This window comes from Chelmon rostratus, chromosome 20, assembly GCF_017976325.1.
Source record: "Chelmon rostratus isolate fCheRos1 chromosome 20, fCheRos1.pri, whole genome shotgun sequence".
Taxonomy (NCBI): Eukaryota; Metazoa; Chordata; class Actinopteri; order Chaetodontiformes; family Chaetodontidae; genus Chelmon; species Chelmon rostratus.
The window spans coordinates 14495484-14515051 of NC_055677.1; the positions used below are offsets into that span (position 1 = coordinate 14495484).

General features: G+C 41.7%; 1 protein-coding gene across 4 annotated transcripts in view; it reads right to left on the reverse strand.

The window, feature by feature from the left end:
* The window catches only part of phldb2b (pleckstrin homology-like domain, family B, member 2b), a 39903-nt gene extending 20335 nt beyond the window's left edge, over positions 1–19568 (reverse strand). For 2 of the 4 annotated variants that reach the window (XM_041961265.1, XM_041961264.1), the window contains exons 1-6: positions 19294–19568; positions 10530–10586; positions 10143–10266; positions 8554–8652; positions 7945–8028; positions 1070–1189 (exon numbers count right to left, since the gene is read on the reverse strand). In XM_041961265.1, coding sequence (XP_041817199.1) covers positions 1070–1189; positions 7945–8028; positions 8554–8652; positions 10143–10266; positions 10530–10586; positions 19294–19326 — 517 coding nt within the window. In that variant the 5' untranslated portion in view covers positions 19327–19568. Of the gene's footprint in view, positions 1–1069; positions 1190–5474; positions 5645–7944; positions 8029–8553; positions 8653–10142; positions 10267–10529; positions 10587–19293 lie in introns of those variants that run through there. The other 2 variants (XM_041961266.1, XM_041961267.1) reach the window with 2 other exon arrangements.

Genomic DNA, 19568 nt, shown 5'->3' on the forward strand with positions numbered 1-19568 from the left:
CCTGTGTGAGAAAATGTCAAACCTTAAATGGTGGAGAGAAATGGGGCAGAAAATTAAAGGCATCATAAGATCCAGAAACACACACACACAGACACCCACATGCAGGGTGTTTGTGTCCATACATGGGCAGATTTATACTGGAGGCCTGGAGTGCATCAGCTTTGACTATTCTCTTCTATGTCCTGCTCGTTTTGCTGTGTGTGGGAGTCTTCCCTTTAGGTGCACATGTCAAGAGTGTGAGGCTTGGCAATCTGGAGGATAACGTTAAAGATGTTGGCTGCCTGCTATAGAGAGTTTGTTAACTGTGTGTGTGTGAGAGAGATGGAAGTCATTTTTATGAAAACATCAGAGAAGCTGGGGGAGATAGGAGTGCATTCCTTATGTCTAGGAGTTTAAAGAGCAAGGATTCCATTGATTATGGTGCACACATTCACATACACACACACACTCACACCTTGCTCACAGCCCGATCAATCACTAAGGAGACAGCAGAGTCCAGCTGTATCACCACAGCAACAGGAGGGGCACCAGATGACAAAAACATTCCAATATGCTTTGAATTTAAGTTTTAGCATGTGTGACAGTGAGAGCATATGTTTAGGAAAGACATATGAGAGGGCTAAAAGAAATACCTACCCCCACCCTACCCTTCAGTCTTTCTCACACACACTAAAGACTAAAATCTCACACACCTGTCTGGCTCATGTCTACCTGTAACTTTACCCTGAGATTCCCATCAGGGGATAGGAGCAACTAATTTTGTGGGGACAGATGTTACATCAGGAGAATAAGCTGATGAAGACCTATGGGTGGAGAATAGTTGAAAGCAGATAGGAGAGAGAGGGGTGGAAGAGGAGATGGTGATGTGGCAGAACAAAGGCAGATAGGAGGAACAAAGAAAAAAGGACAGGGATCAAGTGCAGTTCAGAGGTTAAGGAAGGGGTTTACAGACCTACAGTGTGTTTGTGTGTGTGTGTTTGTGTGTGTGTTTGTGTGTGTGTGTGTGTGTGTGTGTGTGTGTGTGTGTGTGTGTGTGTGTGTGTGTGTGTGTGTGTGTGTGTGTGTGTACCTGTGTTGTAGGCTAAAGCAGACACGGGGCTCTTTTGTGGAAGCATGCTCTTCATTCTGCTGGCCTCCTCAGGATGGTTGAACCGGAAGAAATAGGACTTACCCAGACACAGGGAATAACCTGGAGAGAAAACACACACACACACAGACACAAGGCAAAATTAGAGATATAACTCATATATACTGTGACAGAGGATGAGTAATCTACAAAGAGAATAACCTCAATTATTCATGGATCGAAAAGTAATTGTATGCATGGCACTCTTGTCATTTGTGTTGTGTAGCAGAAACCACAAAATCTTGCAGAGCACAAAAGCAACTAGACCATGGTGGCACACATAACATATTCGGGATACATTACACTATGTGTGAGGAAGTCGTGAGTACAGCTTCAAATTAGAATGAGCCTGGGATATTTATTCACAGCCAGACACATACTTGCTCAAGCTCATGCACAGCCAGGCCATTCCAGACCACAGTGTTTGCTCTGGCCATCAATTAAGCTGAGAGGGCCAGGTATTAAACAAGATGTCAGGGTCACAACCTCTGTAATACACACAGCCAGCCACAGCTGTCCAAATACCTCAGAAGGGAAGGGAGAGAGACAGCAGTGCTGCTGACACACACACACGCATGCACACACACACGCACACACACACGCACACACACACACGTCATATGATGCAGAAAAAGTAATGAAAACACTACATTGATGCACATCTTGAGGAGTGAACGGAGGACATAAAAACCCCAGGAAGAGTGACTGAAAAACAAATCCCCTTTCATTGGTCTGTCTTCTGACACGCAAACGCAATCTCTTTGTTCTCTCTATCCCTTCAACCTCCATCCCCGGGGGTAGAAGGTTCAGATAAGCATTACAGTAAACCCTCACAATTTTAGCATGTGTGTAAAAGGCTAAAAAAGCACCTCCTTAATAGCTCCATTACAGCTAGATCAGATTCCTTGGACCTGAAGTCAGACACAACCACTGAGGCAAGAGGGGGGATAGCGAGAGGGCGAATGGAAAGACTGAATGGAAAAATGTCAAAATTGTTTTTCTTTCTTTTCCCTTCTCTCATTCTCATCTCTCTCTTGCCCTTTTCTTTCTCACTCTCCACCTGGTGCAGTTTCACAAATGTCTCTACAGAAAAGTTGTGCTAATAGCCAAATTGGAGATTATGGTTTAGCTAAGAGAGGTCATATCTGTCTAGACGTAGCCTTAGATTGCCTAGAGGGCAGTTTGTTTTGTTTCTTTTTGCCTTCAAAGCTGTAATTTTGCAGCACAGGGGGAGACCGGAGTGCGGAGCTAACACCACACACAGACAAAAACAGAGGAAGAAATGTTTAGTCTATGCAGCTGGACTTTGAACATCTCAAATCCATACTCATGTAAACACAATCGCGCAGGTTTGGGCGCAAACTGTGAAGCAGTGGCATCGTGACAGAGAGATCCAAAAGTCTGTGTCTAATGCGGAAACAGAGAAACACACACACACACACACACACACACACACACACACACACACACACTCACCACAAGATCTAATAATATGTGTTTTTCATTGCCAGACATGAGTAATGTGTGTGTATGTCTTCAAAATGTTGTGTATACTCTGTATCTGTGTATGGGTGCAAGTCTTGTAACGGTATCTGCATAATGACTCACAGTAACTCTCAGTATTTAGCACAACAGCAAACACACAGACATGCAGACACACACAAACACACACAAACACACTTTGCCAGCAGTCAGCTCTTGTAAAAATCTAATTTCCTACCCTCAACAGCCTCGCCATGTGCTACCTTTCAAGTGGAGGGTAAAGTGTGTCGCCCTGATTTGTTCACAGCCCCCACCACTCCCCTCTTTCTAATTTCCTCTCAGGGCTCCTTCAGTTAACAAATAACTACAAGCTAATTCTCTCCTACTTTCCATCTCCAGCAGAAACAAATGCCAGCAGCATGTGTGTGCTTGGGACAGAGAAAAACAAACAAAGATGGAGAGATTCAGAGATGGTGTTTTAAGGTAGAAAACCTGTTGATTCAACTCCATCTTCAATTATTAAGTGCTGTAAAGAAAAGACCAAACCTTTTCCCAACCCTTACCCCTAAAATCTGTGATACGAGCACAAGGAAACAGACAGCATCCTTCATGTCCAATCGAAAAAATTCTAATCTTAACTGCTGGCACGCAAACTAAATTAAGTCTGCTGTCCTAAATAACTTGCACACAAACACACGCCCACCCCCATTAACACACAACACAAAGACATACCATCCATAATAAAAAACATTTAAGCTTGTTCACGTGTTTACTTATTTACCAGCAAATTGAGTTTGCCTCCCATGTCGAAGCATGCCCCCCCACACACACGCACACACATGGGCAGACCCTCTCCAACAACAACAAAACTGGAAATTAGTCTGTATATACATTTAAAGGATAATTTCAAGTTTGCAATCTACAAAGTCAGACCTCAGACTCTTTGAGGACACAGATGTAGGAGCTTTATCGTGTCTGGAGCCAATTTCTGTTCCCATGTAGATCTGAGCGAACCAAACCAAGCTCTTACCACAATGTTATGGAAGGGGAAACTCAAAACTGTTTCTCTATTTGGCTAAGGTAAGTGGAGGAACTGCCCAATTGAGACCATTAGGTTAGAATGAAAAATAAACCAATTACAATGATCCCATGTCGATGAAACTCTCTCACCTGCTCATTGGTCAGGTCTGACATGCAAAGTAATCACAATCCAAAAATTTCCAAAAGCACATCAAATAAAATATCCCCCCATTTGCTTTTTCAAAATGTTTACATCATTTGATCAACTGCTTGCCTTCAGACTGAAGCTATGATCTCTACAATCTGCCTTGTACTGACTGTACTACAGCTGAATTCACTCATTCCTGAAAAGATGCATACACACAAAGGTCCCAGTGGGAGTGTAAATTGGCCTCAAAACCACAAATTAACCCTCTCTGGGGCACAAGGGTCCAGCAGTAACATCATAAAAAACAGACTGGTTCTTCTCAAGGGAGTCAGTGGAGATTAGTCACTCATTCACATTTTCTCTCTCTTTTTCTCTCTTACACACATGCACACACACACAGACACATGCATGATCTTGCTCCTCACCACAGGCTCAGTAGATATTTTCCCCCTGCTCTATCTCAAATCTCATCTACAAAGCATCAATCCATTGATCCACTTCTCTCAAGCAATGGCTGCAGGCCTGGGGACAACCACAGGTATAAACTATTAATAACCTTTTATCTATCAAAAAGAAAATAAAGAAGGTGATCACAACACTACATTAATTGACAAGAAAAGACATATCACTTATGTGTACAGTTTAGAACGTAAGATTGTTTTTTTTAAAAGCCCAAATGTGCTAGAGGCAGGCAGCATTGTGAACACAATACCTTGCAAGACAATGAAGCAGGTTTTGTTTCCCGGTGTCAGGTATCCTAACCACTGCGCCTGTCCTCACGGCCATGGGCTAGTTCTTTTTGTCACATGCGCTCACACCAGTCTGTGAACTTGCCGGCTAACTCATGACCAGGAGGCATGGTTATTTACATCATCAAAAGGTGCAGGCAATGTGCTAAAACAAGCGGGTTGTGCCTCCAACATTTGGCTGCAAGAAAGGAATGTAACTTTCACCACTCAGTGGCGTGGATGACACTGAGTAGCACTGATTCACACCTGCTCAAATAATCTAGGGGCTGTAATTCTACGATGAAAGAGGCAAAGTTAAAAAACAGACATCAGTTCAATGATTTCATCCCAGGGCATTAGTATTTCAACTGATATCAAGTGACAGATGGTGCTTACTTAGTATTTCTGATGGCTTCCAATGCAGCCAATCAGAAGGTTTTTTGAACAAAAATCAATGATATCTGCTTTTGAGCAAAATGTTTATCCTGGCTGGTGGAAGAAGCCTCCTCTGCTCATTTAAATGTCGAATAAGACAAAGAGTCAAATAAACAAATTCATTCATTGCCCAACCTGGTCAAAGATCATGTGAGGAACAGTGTGTTCTTGAAATACACAACAGTGGTTTAAAGTTCGGCCATCATTAGCATCAGAGAAGTGTCTGATTTTACCAAACACACTCACATCATGTAGATTAGCACAGACAGACAGACAGACAGACAGACAGATAGATAGATAGCTTAACAGTTAGCTAGATAGTATGCTAAAATGATCTCCTAAGAAACTACGACAGATGTGGAGCGTTGTAAATAAATACAATAAATTGTATTAAGGAAAAAAACAGGAGCGAATGTATACGAAGCATCTCTGAAACTGTGTACTGAAGAAAAGCAGAAGTTTATTAGCTGAAACACTGCCTTAGTAAATGTAACGCTACTTTTGTTAAAAGAGCTAAGAGAAATCCGTTACCAACCTTTTCAGTCCCATTCAATGAGCACGTATCACGACAAGACAAACTGTTTTCTTCCTTTTAACGTCTTACTAATTATCATGACAAGAACTAATCCTCGACAGCTAAAACCGAACAAATATTACATGTAAATATATACTCCTGCCGGTGCCTGTGTTGTTGTTAGCCTTACTCCTCAAAGAGACGCCTCCTCTCTCCTCTTCACTCTGTATGGAAGAAAGTTGCCTGATTTACCATCCACAAGTCTCAATCCGGGACTGTACCAAATTTCGGTAAAAAGGGGGAGCGCGACAATCAAGATTTATGAAAGCAAGCGATGTTAATTACTGTCAAGACATATAATGTTAGTGTTGAACTTAAAACTAGCAACTACGAGAGGAAAAACAAGTGGGATTAATTCAAAAGCGTATGTAAACTAACCCCGTATAAAGCCGTCGCCCCTATCTGCAGTTGGTAGGTTCAAGGGCTATTAGACAGTGAGGTATTTGGTGGACGCCCCCTCAGCTTTTCTTTGTCTACCTACCTGTTTTCCTTCTCTTTTTCTTTGAAATACCTTGGAGCAGTTTAACCCCAATCCAGCTGGATTATAGAGACTGACTTTAAAAACTTGTAAACCTGGTGATTTTACTCTATTTAAACAGCCACCTAATTCATTTAGGAAGCAATTCATTTGATTTCTGAGACAAAACAACAATAGAGAAGGGGTAGATTTGATTTGTTTGGTTTCTTTCAGATGCTTGTTATCTGCAAAACTTTTACAACACAGCATGAACTCATTGAAAGCTGCCCTGTATTTTATCATGTGGGCACATTGTGTAGTGAGAGAGAGAGAGAGAGAGAGAGAGAGAGAGAGAGAGAGAGAGAGAGGTTATAAGAGCAGCTGTGTTTTGTTCAGCAGCCAAATTTGCTTCAGACTGGCGTGAATGCTGGAACATTGAGTTTTATGTCCAGACTCCATTAAAATGTGTAGTGAAGTGCAAATAGATGTTATCCCAATAATAGTTTTTGTAGGCATTAGAAAGAAGAAATAAGCATGCAGTCTTTATACTGCTTCTTTGACACTGTTGTTGTTCCTGCACAGTGATTTACATTGTCATCATCATTGTTATTATGCTGTATGAACAAATTAGTATTCAACAAGTGACTCCCAGATGTTCTGGTGGGTTAGGAGTGATGTTGATGTGATTCCAGGTCAAGCTCAGAAGTCCCAAATACAGAACAGATCACTTCCTAAACATAGCTAATCATCTCCAGCCTGCCCCACAGCGTGTACGTGTGTGTGTGTGTGTGAGTGTGTGTTTGTGTGTGTGGTTAGACTAACTCAACCCAGAGCTTCTGGGGCCAGTGAATATTCCTGAAAGATGTTCTCTTTCTCTCCATAATTTTCCAAACCGTGTCCTTTTGACTTTTTTTAACCCCTTTTTCTCTTTCAGCCCTTTCCTCCACCCCTGCTTCTTCACAATGCCCTGGCCTCCCGTGTGTAGACACACCAAAACGTTGTCAATATTTGAATCAGACAGGCACAGCGGGAAGATAAATAGGCCTGTCAATATTTAACTTGAAATGGCCAGGCCACACAGGACACAATGAAAAGAAGAAAAGCATCCACAGAATGGATGGACACGCGGAGAAGGAAAAGCCAGTGTAGTGCACGTTGTGTAAAATAAGAGAGGGGGGAGGAAAGGCAAGGAGTGGAAATTGTTACATAAGGCAAAAACAGTTAAACAGGGAGAGCCCTGCAACTGGAAAAGAGGAAGAAGAGAGAAGAAGTGACAGGACAGAGAAGAGATAAGCAGATTAAGATACCGGCAGACAAAGAGCAGACACAGGCACGTGGGCAGGGGTGGACATCAAGATGAAAAAAGAAACTGGGATGCTGCTTTGTTTTTTGTGTCAGTTTTCTGCAGTCTACTATAACAGAATTCGATGAGTAGTGCATCCTCTGCAGTTGCTGGAAGCTGTGACTCACTAGCAGCTAGCTGTTCCAAACCGCTATGAACTAAACCAAACCAGAGGTCCACACACATGCACTACATCACTCAAAACACACACACAAACAAGTGGGAGTGCTCACATACATTTATGTGAAAACACACACACGCAAACATACTGTACACCCCGCCGTTTCCATGCAAAACGTCAGCACAATGTTAACTGTACCCTTATGACTCGTACACATACTAAGAGGAATGCAAGTTAACCAAACCACAAACTAAAAACTCTCTTTCACACACACACACACACACACACACACACACACACACACACACACACACACACACACACCACAGGAGTTATGAAATACTGAAAATATGCTCACTCCATGCAATCAAGTCAACTTTCACTCCACCTCTTTTATAGACCAGTAGGTGGCAATATTTCAATACTTGTGTTGGCCTAGTGTGTGCAAGCAAGTTAAACACCTGATGAACAGTATACCACGTGTGTGCGTGTGTGTGTGTGTGTGTCTTACCCTGTGTGAGAGGTGTGGGCACAGTGACCTGTACGCCATCCAGACTGCAGAGGTGATCACAGGGGTCCAGGGTCACCACCCCTCCTGTGTAATGATGAGAAAATAAGGGATACGTATACATTCAGTCAAAAGTATTCACAAATGCAAAGAATGTTAATTGCTACATCATAACTTACTCAAAAGTATTTCCCTGCTGAAAGATGACTCCTAACTGCACTCCCCATTTTAATCATAACATGCACATAAAGCCATGCTATTTCTATCCCCACTACAAGGCTTTGGTCTGACTTCTTAGCCTGGTAATTACATAGGCTGAACCACACAGGAACAAAAACAGCCTCGACAGGGTAATCAATCACTCGGTTTTTCCTTGTGTCTTCAAAGATATTCTTTCATTCACACAATACACTGACAATGAACTGAATATCAGACTTCATAGTTCACTCAATCCCAAACATTATTTTTATTGAAACAAATGAAAGGTTGTGCCAGTGTAATGACGAATTCTGACTGATTCTACTGAAGTCTGATTTTAATATCTTCTCAAAACGAGACAAAAGGCTTGCCAATGCTATGAATTCATTTCATGCAAAGTAAACTGACATCAACCTTCACTGATGATGAGACAGTGCTCTGCCTCGATGCCGGGCCCCTGGATAGTGATATCTTGAGGAACTGGAGCATCTTCTCGGCCTATGCGGGTCACCCCTGGAGCGTCAAACAATAAACATGATCATCAGTAGAGTAAAAAGTATAGATTAAGTACAATTAGGCTTGACAGTGTGTGAGTCATTGCTTAAATCTGTACATCCCTGTGGAAGACTCACTACTAATAGACATCTTTCCAAGTAAAAGTTAAGCTGTCTTTTTTAACCATATGGGTGGTCTGGGACCCACACTTTAAAGGGCTACTTCAGCATTGTGAATTTTAACTGGTTATTCATCTTCAGTCTTCACATTTCAGAGAAAAATAGAGCCTCAGTTCTCCTAAAATGGCTTGTTCACATGGTTTGCATTCCTCGTGGAAGGGCACACCAAGCTGGGAGATTGTGTGTGGAAAATGATGTGAAAGAGGTTATGCAAAGAAAATTAAATATGTAAAATATGAAATGTCACAATGCTGACTTTACCATTACAATCAGTCTTTGTACTGATCTGTCAAGATTGATAAGTCCAAAGGCATTTTAAGGCTGTGTGATACTGTGAAACACACTGTTCATAAGCGGCTGAAATCACACTTAGCCTTAAAGGAGAAACCAAGCAGTTTATCTGCGTTCATGTGGACGTATGGTTTGCTACTATTATTATTTTCTCATATTGACTGCAGCCTCATTTAAAATGTGATAAATCTGTCCATTTAAACAAGCACTGTTCTCATGACTGAGAGGAGGCAAAACAAAAAGTGTCTGTCTTTCTGCATAATGAGAGCTTTGTGATCCACACAGGACATGTTGACTCTACAAGTGTATGTGAGAGTCGCCAGTGTTTTCCTACTAGGGACAGACACGCACCAACTTTTGATGCGTTCAATCTAATGTCAGTCAGTTTGTATTAGTATTCCATGTACTGTCTGCAGGCTATTGAATTTTAATCAGTTGTAAAAGCATGTCTCTCCCTTTATCATGTTGTAGATCTCTCTTTCTGTGCTCCCATCTCTTATCATGTGTTTGGCAAACTAACTGGAATAAGAATTAACATATGGCGTCTGTGGCTTGCTGATCTCATGAATGTATGTGTGTGTGTCTGTTCTATAGCTATTTGTATCGGTGCAGTTTTGTCCTCATTTTTGTATGGTTAACTGTGGCCCCAGCTAACCAAGAATCATTTTCGTCCTCAATGACAATAAAAACAAATAACCAGGGATGTGGATGTCCATGAGTTTTCAGTCCAAAGGAGTCCTGTGGGAGGAAGCAGTGCTGGCTCTTTGTCTCAACTTCACTGTGACCCAGCACAGAGTATCACTTTCCCCCATCACGCTCCCCCCTACTCTCCAGTAACCACGGAAATGAAGGGATGGGTGGCAAAAAAGAGGGGAGAAGTAGAGCGGGGAAAGGCAAAGGACAAAAAAATGAGGGAGGGAAGAGGAGGGAAGGGAGGAGACTGCGAAGGTCTAAAGCTTTACATGACTTGTGAGAAATTACACTGGGGATGGGGATGAATAGCTACTGTATGTATGTGTGTGTGTGTGTGTGTGTTACCTTCTTTCAGTGGCAGCAGGGTGATTGCCACACTGAGCCGCCCGCTGCCCAGGCTCACCAGATGAGGCGTGGCAGTCTGGACCTTCAGTCCCTTCCCCGTGTCAATCAGGTCCAGCGGTGGAGACTACAAGCATCAGAGTGGAAAGGTCATTTTCACACATTCTTTATCAGCGGTTTATTCTTCATTCTTATAAAATGAGAAAAACTTCTCTTTTAGAAGCTTTCTGTGAAAAGATAAATCATTTTCTGTTGCTCTGGTCCTTTACCATTTAATATAGGGTTTTGAAAAACAGTACTATAATTTATTGATATAAAATGTGTGTGCGTGTGTGTGTATGTGTTTGTGTGTGTGTGTGTGTGTGTGGGCATGGGTGCGTGTTCTTTCACCTTAGGTTCAACTGGAGACATCTGATCTGACTCTGGCTGGAACATCATCTCAGAGTCCTGCAGTAAAGATGGAGAAATGGGAAAATGTTCTCATACTACACATATAATGATAATTATTATGTTAATTCATTTGACTGTACTTTCCTATATGTTCTGTTTTGAATCATGTTTTTATATTCAAATGTATATTATTGTTTACATTATCTTGTATTATTTTATATGTGCTCAGGTCTCCCTTGTAAATGGGATCTCAATCTTGACAGGAGTTACCTGACTAAAAGGTTATGGCTATAAAAACACACATTAACTGCCTGTGCTGAAAATGGGAGTGTGTACATACATACCACGTACACATATATTCTGTACATGTAAGAAAACATAGTGACAAGAGTAGAAAAAAGTTGTACACATCCACACAAATGACTATGTTCATACATATAGCCACATTCAAGTTCGTACACACACACACACACACACACACACACACACACACACACACACACACACACACACACACACACACACACAGAAAAAAAAAAAAACAACTGTACATCGCATGCCCAGCTGCTGCCACATGAGAGGAACTTTCCCTGTGAAAGTGTTCCATGGGGAAAATACCACTTGGGAGGAAAAACACACACACACACACACACACACACACACACACACACACACACACACACACACACTTTTTCAAAGCACCATGCAATACGATGGCAGACCGTAAGAGTCGTGGGAACTCTGTTTTCATGGAACATTTCTACCAGCTCCTCCCGCTGTAAACCAGCCTGTGTGTGTGTGTGTGTGTGTGTGTGTGTGTGTGTGAGAGAGAGAGTGAGAACCAGAGCAAGTTTTTAACCAACAACGCGAGGAAATTTTTGGACTTTTGAACTTCAAGGAGCTGTTTGAAAGCTAAGACTTGGTTTGAAGGGTTAGGTTAGTGTTAGGGTTAAGCGTATAGTTGTGATGGTAATAGGGTAAGTGTCTAGGGAATACATTATGTCAGTGCAGGTCCTCACAAGTATAGTAGCACAGGTAGGTGTGGGTGTGTGTGGATGTGTATTACTCATGTTGTGTGAACACAAATCTGTTTACACAGTCACATTGGGGGGACTCACCCTCCTTATGGGGACAAAATTCAAGTCGCCATAATATAAATCATTCACATTTAGGGTGAAGGTTTAGGTTGAGGTTAGGGTTAGACAAGTAGTGGTTATGGTTGTGGTAAGTCTCCAGGAATTCTATGTAATGGCTCCAAAAATGATGGAAACACGACTTTGTGTGTGTGTAAGTGTGAGTTTGAGTGTTTCAGCCAACTAGCAGCAGAGCCAAATGATAGCAATCAGTAGCACGACCTGTATGTCCAGCAGTTTGGTCCAGAGGAAGACATTCATGATACCCAGATGAGGGTTGCTAATATTTTGTAGCCCTCTAGCGCTACTGAAGTGCCAAAATTTAAATTTGTGGATGCAAATCTTGATGAAATTTGAAGTTTGTTCATGCACATCGGATGATGAGCCCTTTCTATTTTGGAGACTCTATAAGCTCTCCTCTCGTGCCGCTAGTCAAGAGTCAAAATATGTCACAATCCCAAAGGCAGACTGTTCTGATCACACTGCTTCTCCCCAGGAAATAAAGCCACTTGATTTTAGCATTTTTATCAAGCATCCCCATCAAGACAAACCTCAGAGTAACACAATCATCTGTATACAGTTTGTTTTGTCTCAGCCAGCCTCAAAGGGCCACTGGTGGAGCTTCAGTGTGATGATGATTTTTATTTTGTATTAGTTGAAAGTGGAGTCCAAGATAAAGGGAAAAAATAATCAAAATGTTTAAAGGGCGGGAATAAGTAGGAAGCCAACAGAAAACTCTGGAATAGCAGGGCAGGATTAGACGGGCATAAAAGGAAGAGAATGACAAACAGAAAATAGGAATGAAAACAGAGCGAGATTAAAAGAAACAAAATCAAAAATGCCTGAAAGATATGTGTGTGTGTTTGAGTAAACACACTCAGATCCAGTGCCAAGGACATCCCCTGCTGTACCCTACAATTCAATACAGGAAAAACAGTCTCGCTTCTATTTATGTGTGCAGTCACAGCGTTGAAGAGGCACGAACACATGCACGCACACCCAGGTGGATGAGTGAAATGCTTCTCACCAAAGCAGAGATGATTACAGTATATGGGAAACCACCCCAACCACACTTCCTTTTCCACCGTCTGTCACCTCCTTCCTCTCTTCCTCTTCTCTCTCCTTGTTATCCTGCTCCCCTTCCTCCATGATATCCTGTGATAATCCTGTAAAACTATACGTTATCCGCCTCACTGTCTGCACCATCTTATTTGCTTTTGATGCTCTTCCCTTCCTGTCTCTGAAGTGCTCTCTTCTGCCTCTTCAGCTGCATTTTCCAGCTCTCCACCTTCTTCTCCTCTCTTCTTCCTCTCTTCCTTCTGTCCTTCCTTCACCTCTCCTTTCCCATTTCCTGACTTTTTAAACTCACTCTTTTTCTTACTTTCCTCCAGCAGAGGAAGCACAAATCAAAGCCCTGCAGCTCCATACCATTTCCTCTAATTCAGCGTCAGTTTCCTCCCTGAGGTCACTTCCTTTGCTGCTTTGACACCCTTATTGCCTTTAAACACACTCTCTCTCTCTCACACACACACACACTTGCTATTCTTCGCAATTCAGCCACCCCTGTAACCCCTATGCTCGCAAGAACATCTACAAATAAAGTCACACATCAGCTCTTTTTGTTATCACACAAAGATATGAGGCCCCACATTCCACTGATTTTTTTTTGTCCTCGCTAGTGTAGACAAAGCAAACACACGGTGTATGATGGCAACATCAGTCGGACAAATGCATAGGTGCTACAAGTCAAATTTCGAAGCTGGGTGGGACTGTTTTAAATACAATGACACGACACTTCTCTTCTTTTCCTACTTTGTCCTCCCGCCTCCTTCCTGTATGTCCTTTCCCACCTCCTTGACTCATATACCACATATACACATAGTTACTCTTTGATTTACTCCATCGTTCCTCCTCATTGTCATCTGTTGCCCCACGCCCCCCCATGCCCCCATTCCCAACTCATATACCCCTTTCTTCTTTTACCAGGTGAGAGCCACTCTGGGCAGGTCAAGACAAGTCTTTGGCCTTGTTGTGCTCTAGTTTAAGCAGAGCAGTGAGGTGTGTCAACCCCCCCTCCCCTCTAGATTTTCAGATTGCAGCTGGTATCCTGAGGGGTCTATACAATCTCCAGTCACCAAAACCAATGATATCATTTGGAGCTAAAGTATGAGATTTCTGGAGGGTCCGTTCTTTCTAATGGCAAACAGGGGGCGACTCCGCTGTCTGCAGAAAGAAGGCTGATTTTGTGTAAGCTTATGAGAAAATGACCCCATTTCTCACGTGATTTATGACCCTAGTAAACTACAGTCAGCTTAAAAATGCTTAAACAGGACATTTCCTGTGACAATGCAGTCTGGGAACTATAGGTGATCCACTGATTAACATACGTGGCAAACTGAGGGAAAGAGGGCAGGTAAACTTCCATGTTTCATCACAAACTAATTCCTGGAAAGGAATGATATGAAAGACTGGGAGGGTTTTCAAAGGTAAATTTTTCCTTTTATGGGAAAGTTGACCAATAGGAAAATATCCCAAAGGCACATCCCTGACCGACTTTTAATAGACTACTAACTTAAATCTGGTGTCCTAAACCTGAACTAGCCCTAACTGAAGACCAGCTAAAGCAATGTTAGAAACACACAATGTTTTAAAGTCACAAGGACACAAGAACAAGGAAGTGCATGCACACACATTCCCTTTCTGATCCCATCTGTAGAACAGCTGAGTCTCCCCAAAATGCTTTGTTTGCCCTGCATCTGGAGACGGAGGTGGAGGTAGAGAGGGACGGGGAGACAAATATGGGGTGAGGGGAAAAGAGAGAGTAATGGGGGATAGCGAGCGGACTCATGAAAGCATGGAGACACATCCTGCATTCTTCCACTGTTTCATCTCATCCTTTTGTTTTCTTCACCCTCTGCTTTCATCCCTCTGTCGAGCCCCTTCTCTTTTTGTATTTCCTCTACATCTGTTTTGTCTTTCCCTCTGTTTCATTATTGTTTCTGTCTGTTTCTGTTGCAGTCCGCAGCCTCATAACTGCATCTCAGGACAATCCAATAGTTGCTAATGTCACTGATTTGGAACAGTCACGTGCATGTGTGTTTTTATGCAACAAAGCTCAGGTTAAATCTTCAATATGGCAGTTTACCAGATCAAATAAAGATAGGAAATTTAACATTTTTGGTCTGCAACTGTTTGAATGTGCATACTGAATCGTCTTGTTTGTAATGTTTGAGATATTATTCAAGATAGTGTAGCTATGTTGGAGTTGTTAGCTGAGTTTGGCTAGAAAGATAACAACAACGATGTCAGACAGAAGAAAGGACAGACGCCACATTATTTTACAGACAAATAATCAGCATCGTGGTACTTTTAATGCAGATATTTAATGTTGGCCATGTGCTTCTTTATCTACATGTGACTGCTTTATTGAGGCATATCACACTGGCCTTAGGGTAGATGGTGCTTCAAACCATGAAGCTCCTCGGGATGATGGCTATGTGATGGGCGTATAAAGTTAACCAGAAAAAATGGCAAATGGAAATGGAAATGGGGAATAATACACGTAGCTGCTGCCAAGGTGACTTTTAAGATGCTGGGCAACAGACGCTCTTGCAAAGACAATTTACTCACTGGTGTGGTCAACTGCTTTGGACACTTTGTAAATCCTTCCCAAGATTACACGATAGGCTGGACTTAAATATGTCAGCTTGCAGAAAAGTTTTAATTACCGTTTTCCAGTTGCATCTTTTTCCATTTACATGCAGCTCCTAATGAAATGACTCCATGCGTGTTACACAACCAATGATTTCCAAAAAACTGGTTTTGGAAATGTTAACTTAATATCGGTGTATAGTACAGTGCTTGCATGTATGTTCAAAAGTCATATATGTGTTATGTTCATATATGTTCATGTCAGCTCCTTGATTAACTAATTAATTGATTAAGACAATGCTCTTCAAAATGTGACTCAATGGAATCACTTGTTCGTCACAGGATCTCATTTCAAGTTCTTCCTTCTCATGTTTGCCCCTTTATTTTTGAATATATCACCTGTATCTTATTTGCTTTAAAACACTGTCGTCTCACCTGGTTTTTCTCTCTCACACTCCTGATGCATTTGATCTGCTGTTTAAGCGTTAAATGCTGTGTCTTTGCCTGTTTCTCTGCCTTTATCTCTCTTTCTCCATCCCTCTGTCTCTCACTAACATCCCCTCCCCTTACATTCCAGCATTACCCTCTCCTCCTCCCACCTGACAAAGCCAGCATTGTATCACAGATGCTGTTTAATATGGAGTCCCTCTCTCTGTGTCCCTCTTATAGAGCAACTCATAGGGCTAAATGGGGTTATCTTCCTCCCTTCTCTTCACTACACTCAATGCTTTGTGTGCAGCAATGTCTTCAACAGAACTTTAATTAGTTTAAGATATGCTTTACGCATGCGCATACACCACACATGTCAACATTCCCACACAACACACACAGGCACGTACAGACGATTGCTTTGGAAATAAAATATTGTTCCTCTGTCACTGGTTCATAAAAGAAACTCTTAAATTTACTTCACATGTGTGGGTGCTGTGGGTGCATATGTTTCTTTGAGTGTTATGTGTGTTTCTGTGCATGTGTGTGTGTGTGTGTGTGTGTGTGTGTGTGTGTGTCTTGGTGGCGAAATCTCCACAGGCTGATTAACAGAACTTAACCTTGAACCCCTGCTAAAACACAACAAACATCCACCAGCATTGTTCTCCAACTCCAACTCTCTCACAGTCTGATTCCCGTTTTGACCGAAATGCAAGATCCACACAGGAAAGCAAGTCTATTGTTATTGCAGCTGACTCAAACTTGGAGGAAATCTAACTTGAATTTCTGTCGAGGGTAGGTGTGTCTTTGGGAAAGGCCGATACCTTCACCGCCATATGCGGGGGATCAAGTGATGTTTGGGTTTCTGAGGGGCCGGATATGACCGAGAGACAAGGAGAGACAGTAAATTGCTAGAGGGACATATTACCACAGGGTGAACTGAACTGTGACTGCTGGATAGAGAAGAGGAAGGCAAAAAAGTTGGACTTTGAGATGACAAGCGAGACAAACGTATGTGGGGGAGACTAGGAGACAAAGAAAAGGAACTGGATTAAGATGCAGACTAAAGAATCCAGAGACGGAGGAAAAGAGATTAAATGTGATTAAAAAAAAAAGTTTCCCCAAGTTGCACCATTGGCCTCCAAGCAAAATATGATCCTATACTGCACTGACAATCCAAGCATTTATCTTATATAAACATTACACTGATCCAAATCTCTGTGTTTTATATTTGACTGCAACTGCTGCAGCACACTCTGGAGAGCCAGACAGCACCTCTATGCACGCCAAATGTCTCCTACTTTTACCTTTTCCAGCTTACACGTACTTGGCAAACAAATAAAGAGGAAACACTGTGGTGGCAATGATCCTTTCCAGTTCTGTATTGTACCCAGTTTCTAAATGTGCACATACAGCATGAACCTGGTGTGAGCCTAATAGCTTATAACAATGTTGCTGTGCTGAATCCTTGTGACAGAACAGTTCTATCCTCCTGGTTTCCTCATCATGGACACAGCCAACTTGACAGCTATAATGATTTTAACATTAGCTTAGCATTCTGCTGGCAGTATCGCTGTAATGTAGAGATTTAAACTTGTACCAATTTAAAATTTGTATATATTCTCTATAGCAAGGCAATCCTGTAAAGACACAGATGCATGCTGGGTAAAGTGCCGTGGTTGGACCCTCCATAGACAAATCCACAACCTAATAATTAAACATGGATGCAGAGCCGTAATATACAGCATACTTGTTCCTACATAACTGACAGGACCAACTCCACATGACCCAGATGCTCCACTGTATATTATTTCCTCACCAGAGGTAATAAAATGTCAGATCAATTTAAAAAACACCAGGCTCGTGAACTAATGCCACAGTTTTACACACACTCACATACCACAGACATGCTCTTAATTCATAGAGATCTGAGACTTTAAAGAGGTGGGAGGCAGTCAGACTAAAATCTCTGAGGTTGCCCCTTGGCCTGGTTTCTTAAATTTATAGGTTGAGGCCACATGATTGGCTGCATACATGTTGTGCTTTGATGATTCATAGAAAGTGTAGATTCCTCAGCTGAGTCATGGAATAATTTAGGTACACTGGCTTGTCATGGCCCACTAATACCACAGCTTTTCTGTTTGCTTGTGTCAAATGAAGGTTGAAGCTTGCTCCTACATACCATTCATAATAAGTCAAAACACTGCTCTGATTTGTCCTGTTTAGGGTCTTATAATATCACTGTGGTACTCACTATTGATGATGGTGGTATTATTTAATAGTGCACTGTAAAACTGAATAAGCTCAAAATACTCAAAATTCTCTTTCTTATTTTTACCTGAGAATATTTAACTAATGATAATAAATAGCCTGAGCTAAATGAATCATTAGTTTGGTATATTAGTATCGTAGCTGACATTAGCACGCCAACACTCAGAAGTTGTAATCTAGATATCAATATTCCCCTTAGAGACATTGATCCACTTAAAATTAAAACAATATCTTCATTAAGAAAACTAAGTGGGCCTAGTTTGTAGTTGTAGTTGTAGTAGTGGGCCAGAAGTGGCCTCATCAGATCCTTCACTTAAGTAAAAGTAGTCTGTGAAAATACTCCACTACAACTGAGTCAAAAACTCAGGTAAAAGTATGCAGGTGAGTTACATCTACAGCAAAGTATCAGATCATCACATGTTAATAGCATCTCTGTCCTGTGAGAACCATGCTCCTGTAAAAAGTCCACTTTTCATTAAAAAAAAGAAAACCTTGTGACAATGTATTTTCCATCTAATCCAAGAGGATTTTAATAGCTTGTTTTTCTTAAGATGTAGGAGGATTTCCCCAAAACATAAAGGAACACTTTGACCAAATATTCAAATAAAAAATGACCACATTTGGAGAGACTGTCACTGGCCAGGAAAAGCATGGGACATTGTAATCTGAACTAGTAACTAAACCCTCTGAACTACAGTGGAGTATAATTAAGTTGCCTCAAATGGAAATACTCAAGTAAAGCAGACCCAGTTACCTTGAATCTGTACTTAAGTACAGTTCTTGAGTAAATGTACTTCGTTACTTTCCAAGACTGTGTTGGGTTAACGGAATAACTGGTTTTGATGGCTGTACCCATAATGTTTATATTGCTTTAGTATTTACTTTATTGGTATGGTATAATAAATACAGTCATATACGACAATATATTTAAAAAGTCTATTATATTCTAGTATTAGCGTCTAGGTCACCAGCAGTCAAGTGTCTTTAGGTTGAGTTCAGCTGAATCACTTAGGATATAATAAGCCTTTTAATCAGTAGCCAAGAAAGAAAACAAACCTGCCTCTGTATTATTTGCTGAAAGCGAAAATCCGGAATTAAAATCGGATGGGATTTATTTTATCGAAACAAACACCGCAAAGAACTCCCTGAGCTGCGGATTAAACATCGGCGGCTGTTGAAACACCATGAACTTTCAATAAACTTCCTAAGTGAGAAACACACACCTACACTCACGGAAACGCGTGAATTCTGTCAATTTAGCCACACAGAGAGGCGCTTACCAGTATTGAAGCGGGACCGGCCACTTCTGTCATTGCGCGGAAAAAAGACGCAATTAACGCACAGTTCAGTCTCCTGACCAAGATCCCGGAAATATTCCGCCACTCGTCCCTGTGTGTGCAGATTACAGGCTCTTTCTTGACAGCGAGCACATCCCCGTGTGCTGCATGCGCAACCTGGACGTCTGGGAAAGACTTTGAATCCTCTGTCGCGTTTACGCACACGCGAGCGCGCTCCAAACGTACACAAACGCAAAAAGCCGGCGGCCTCGGCCAAT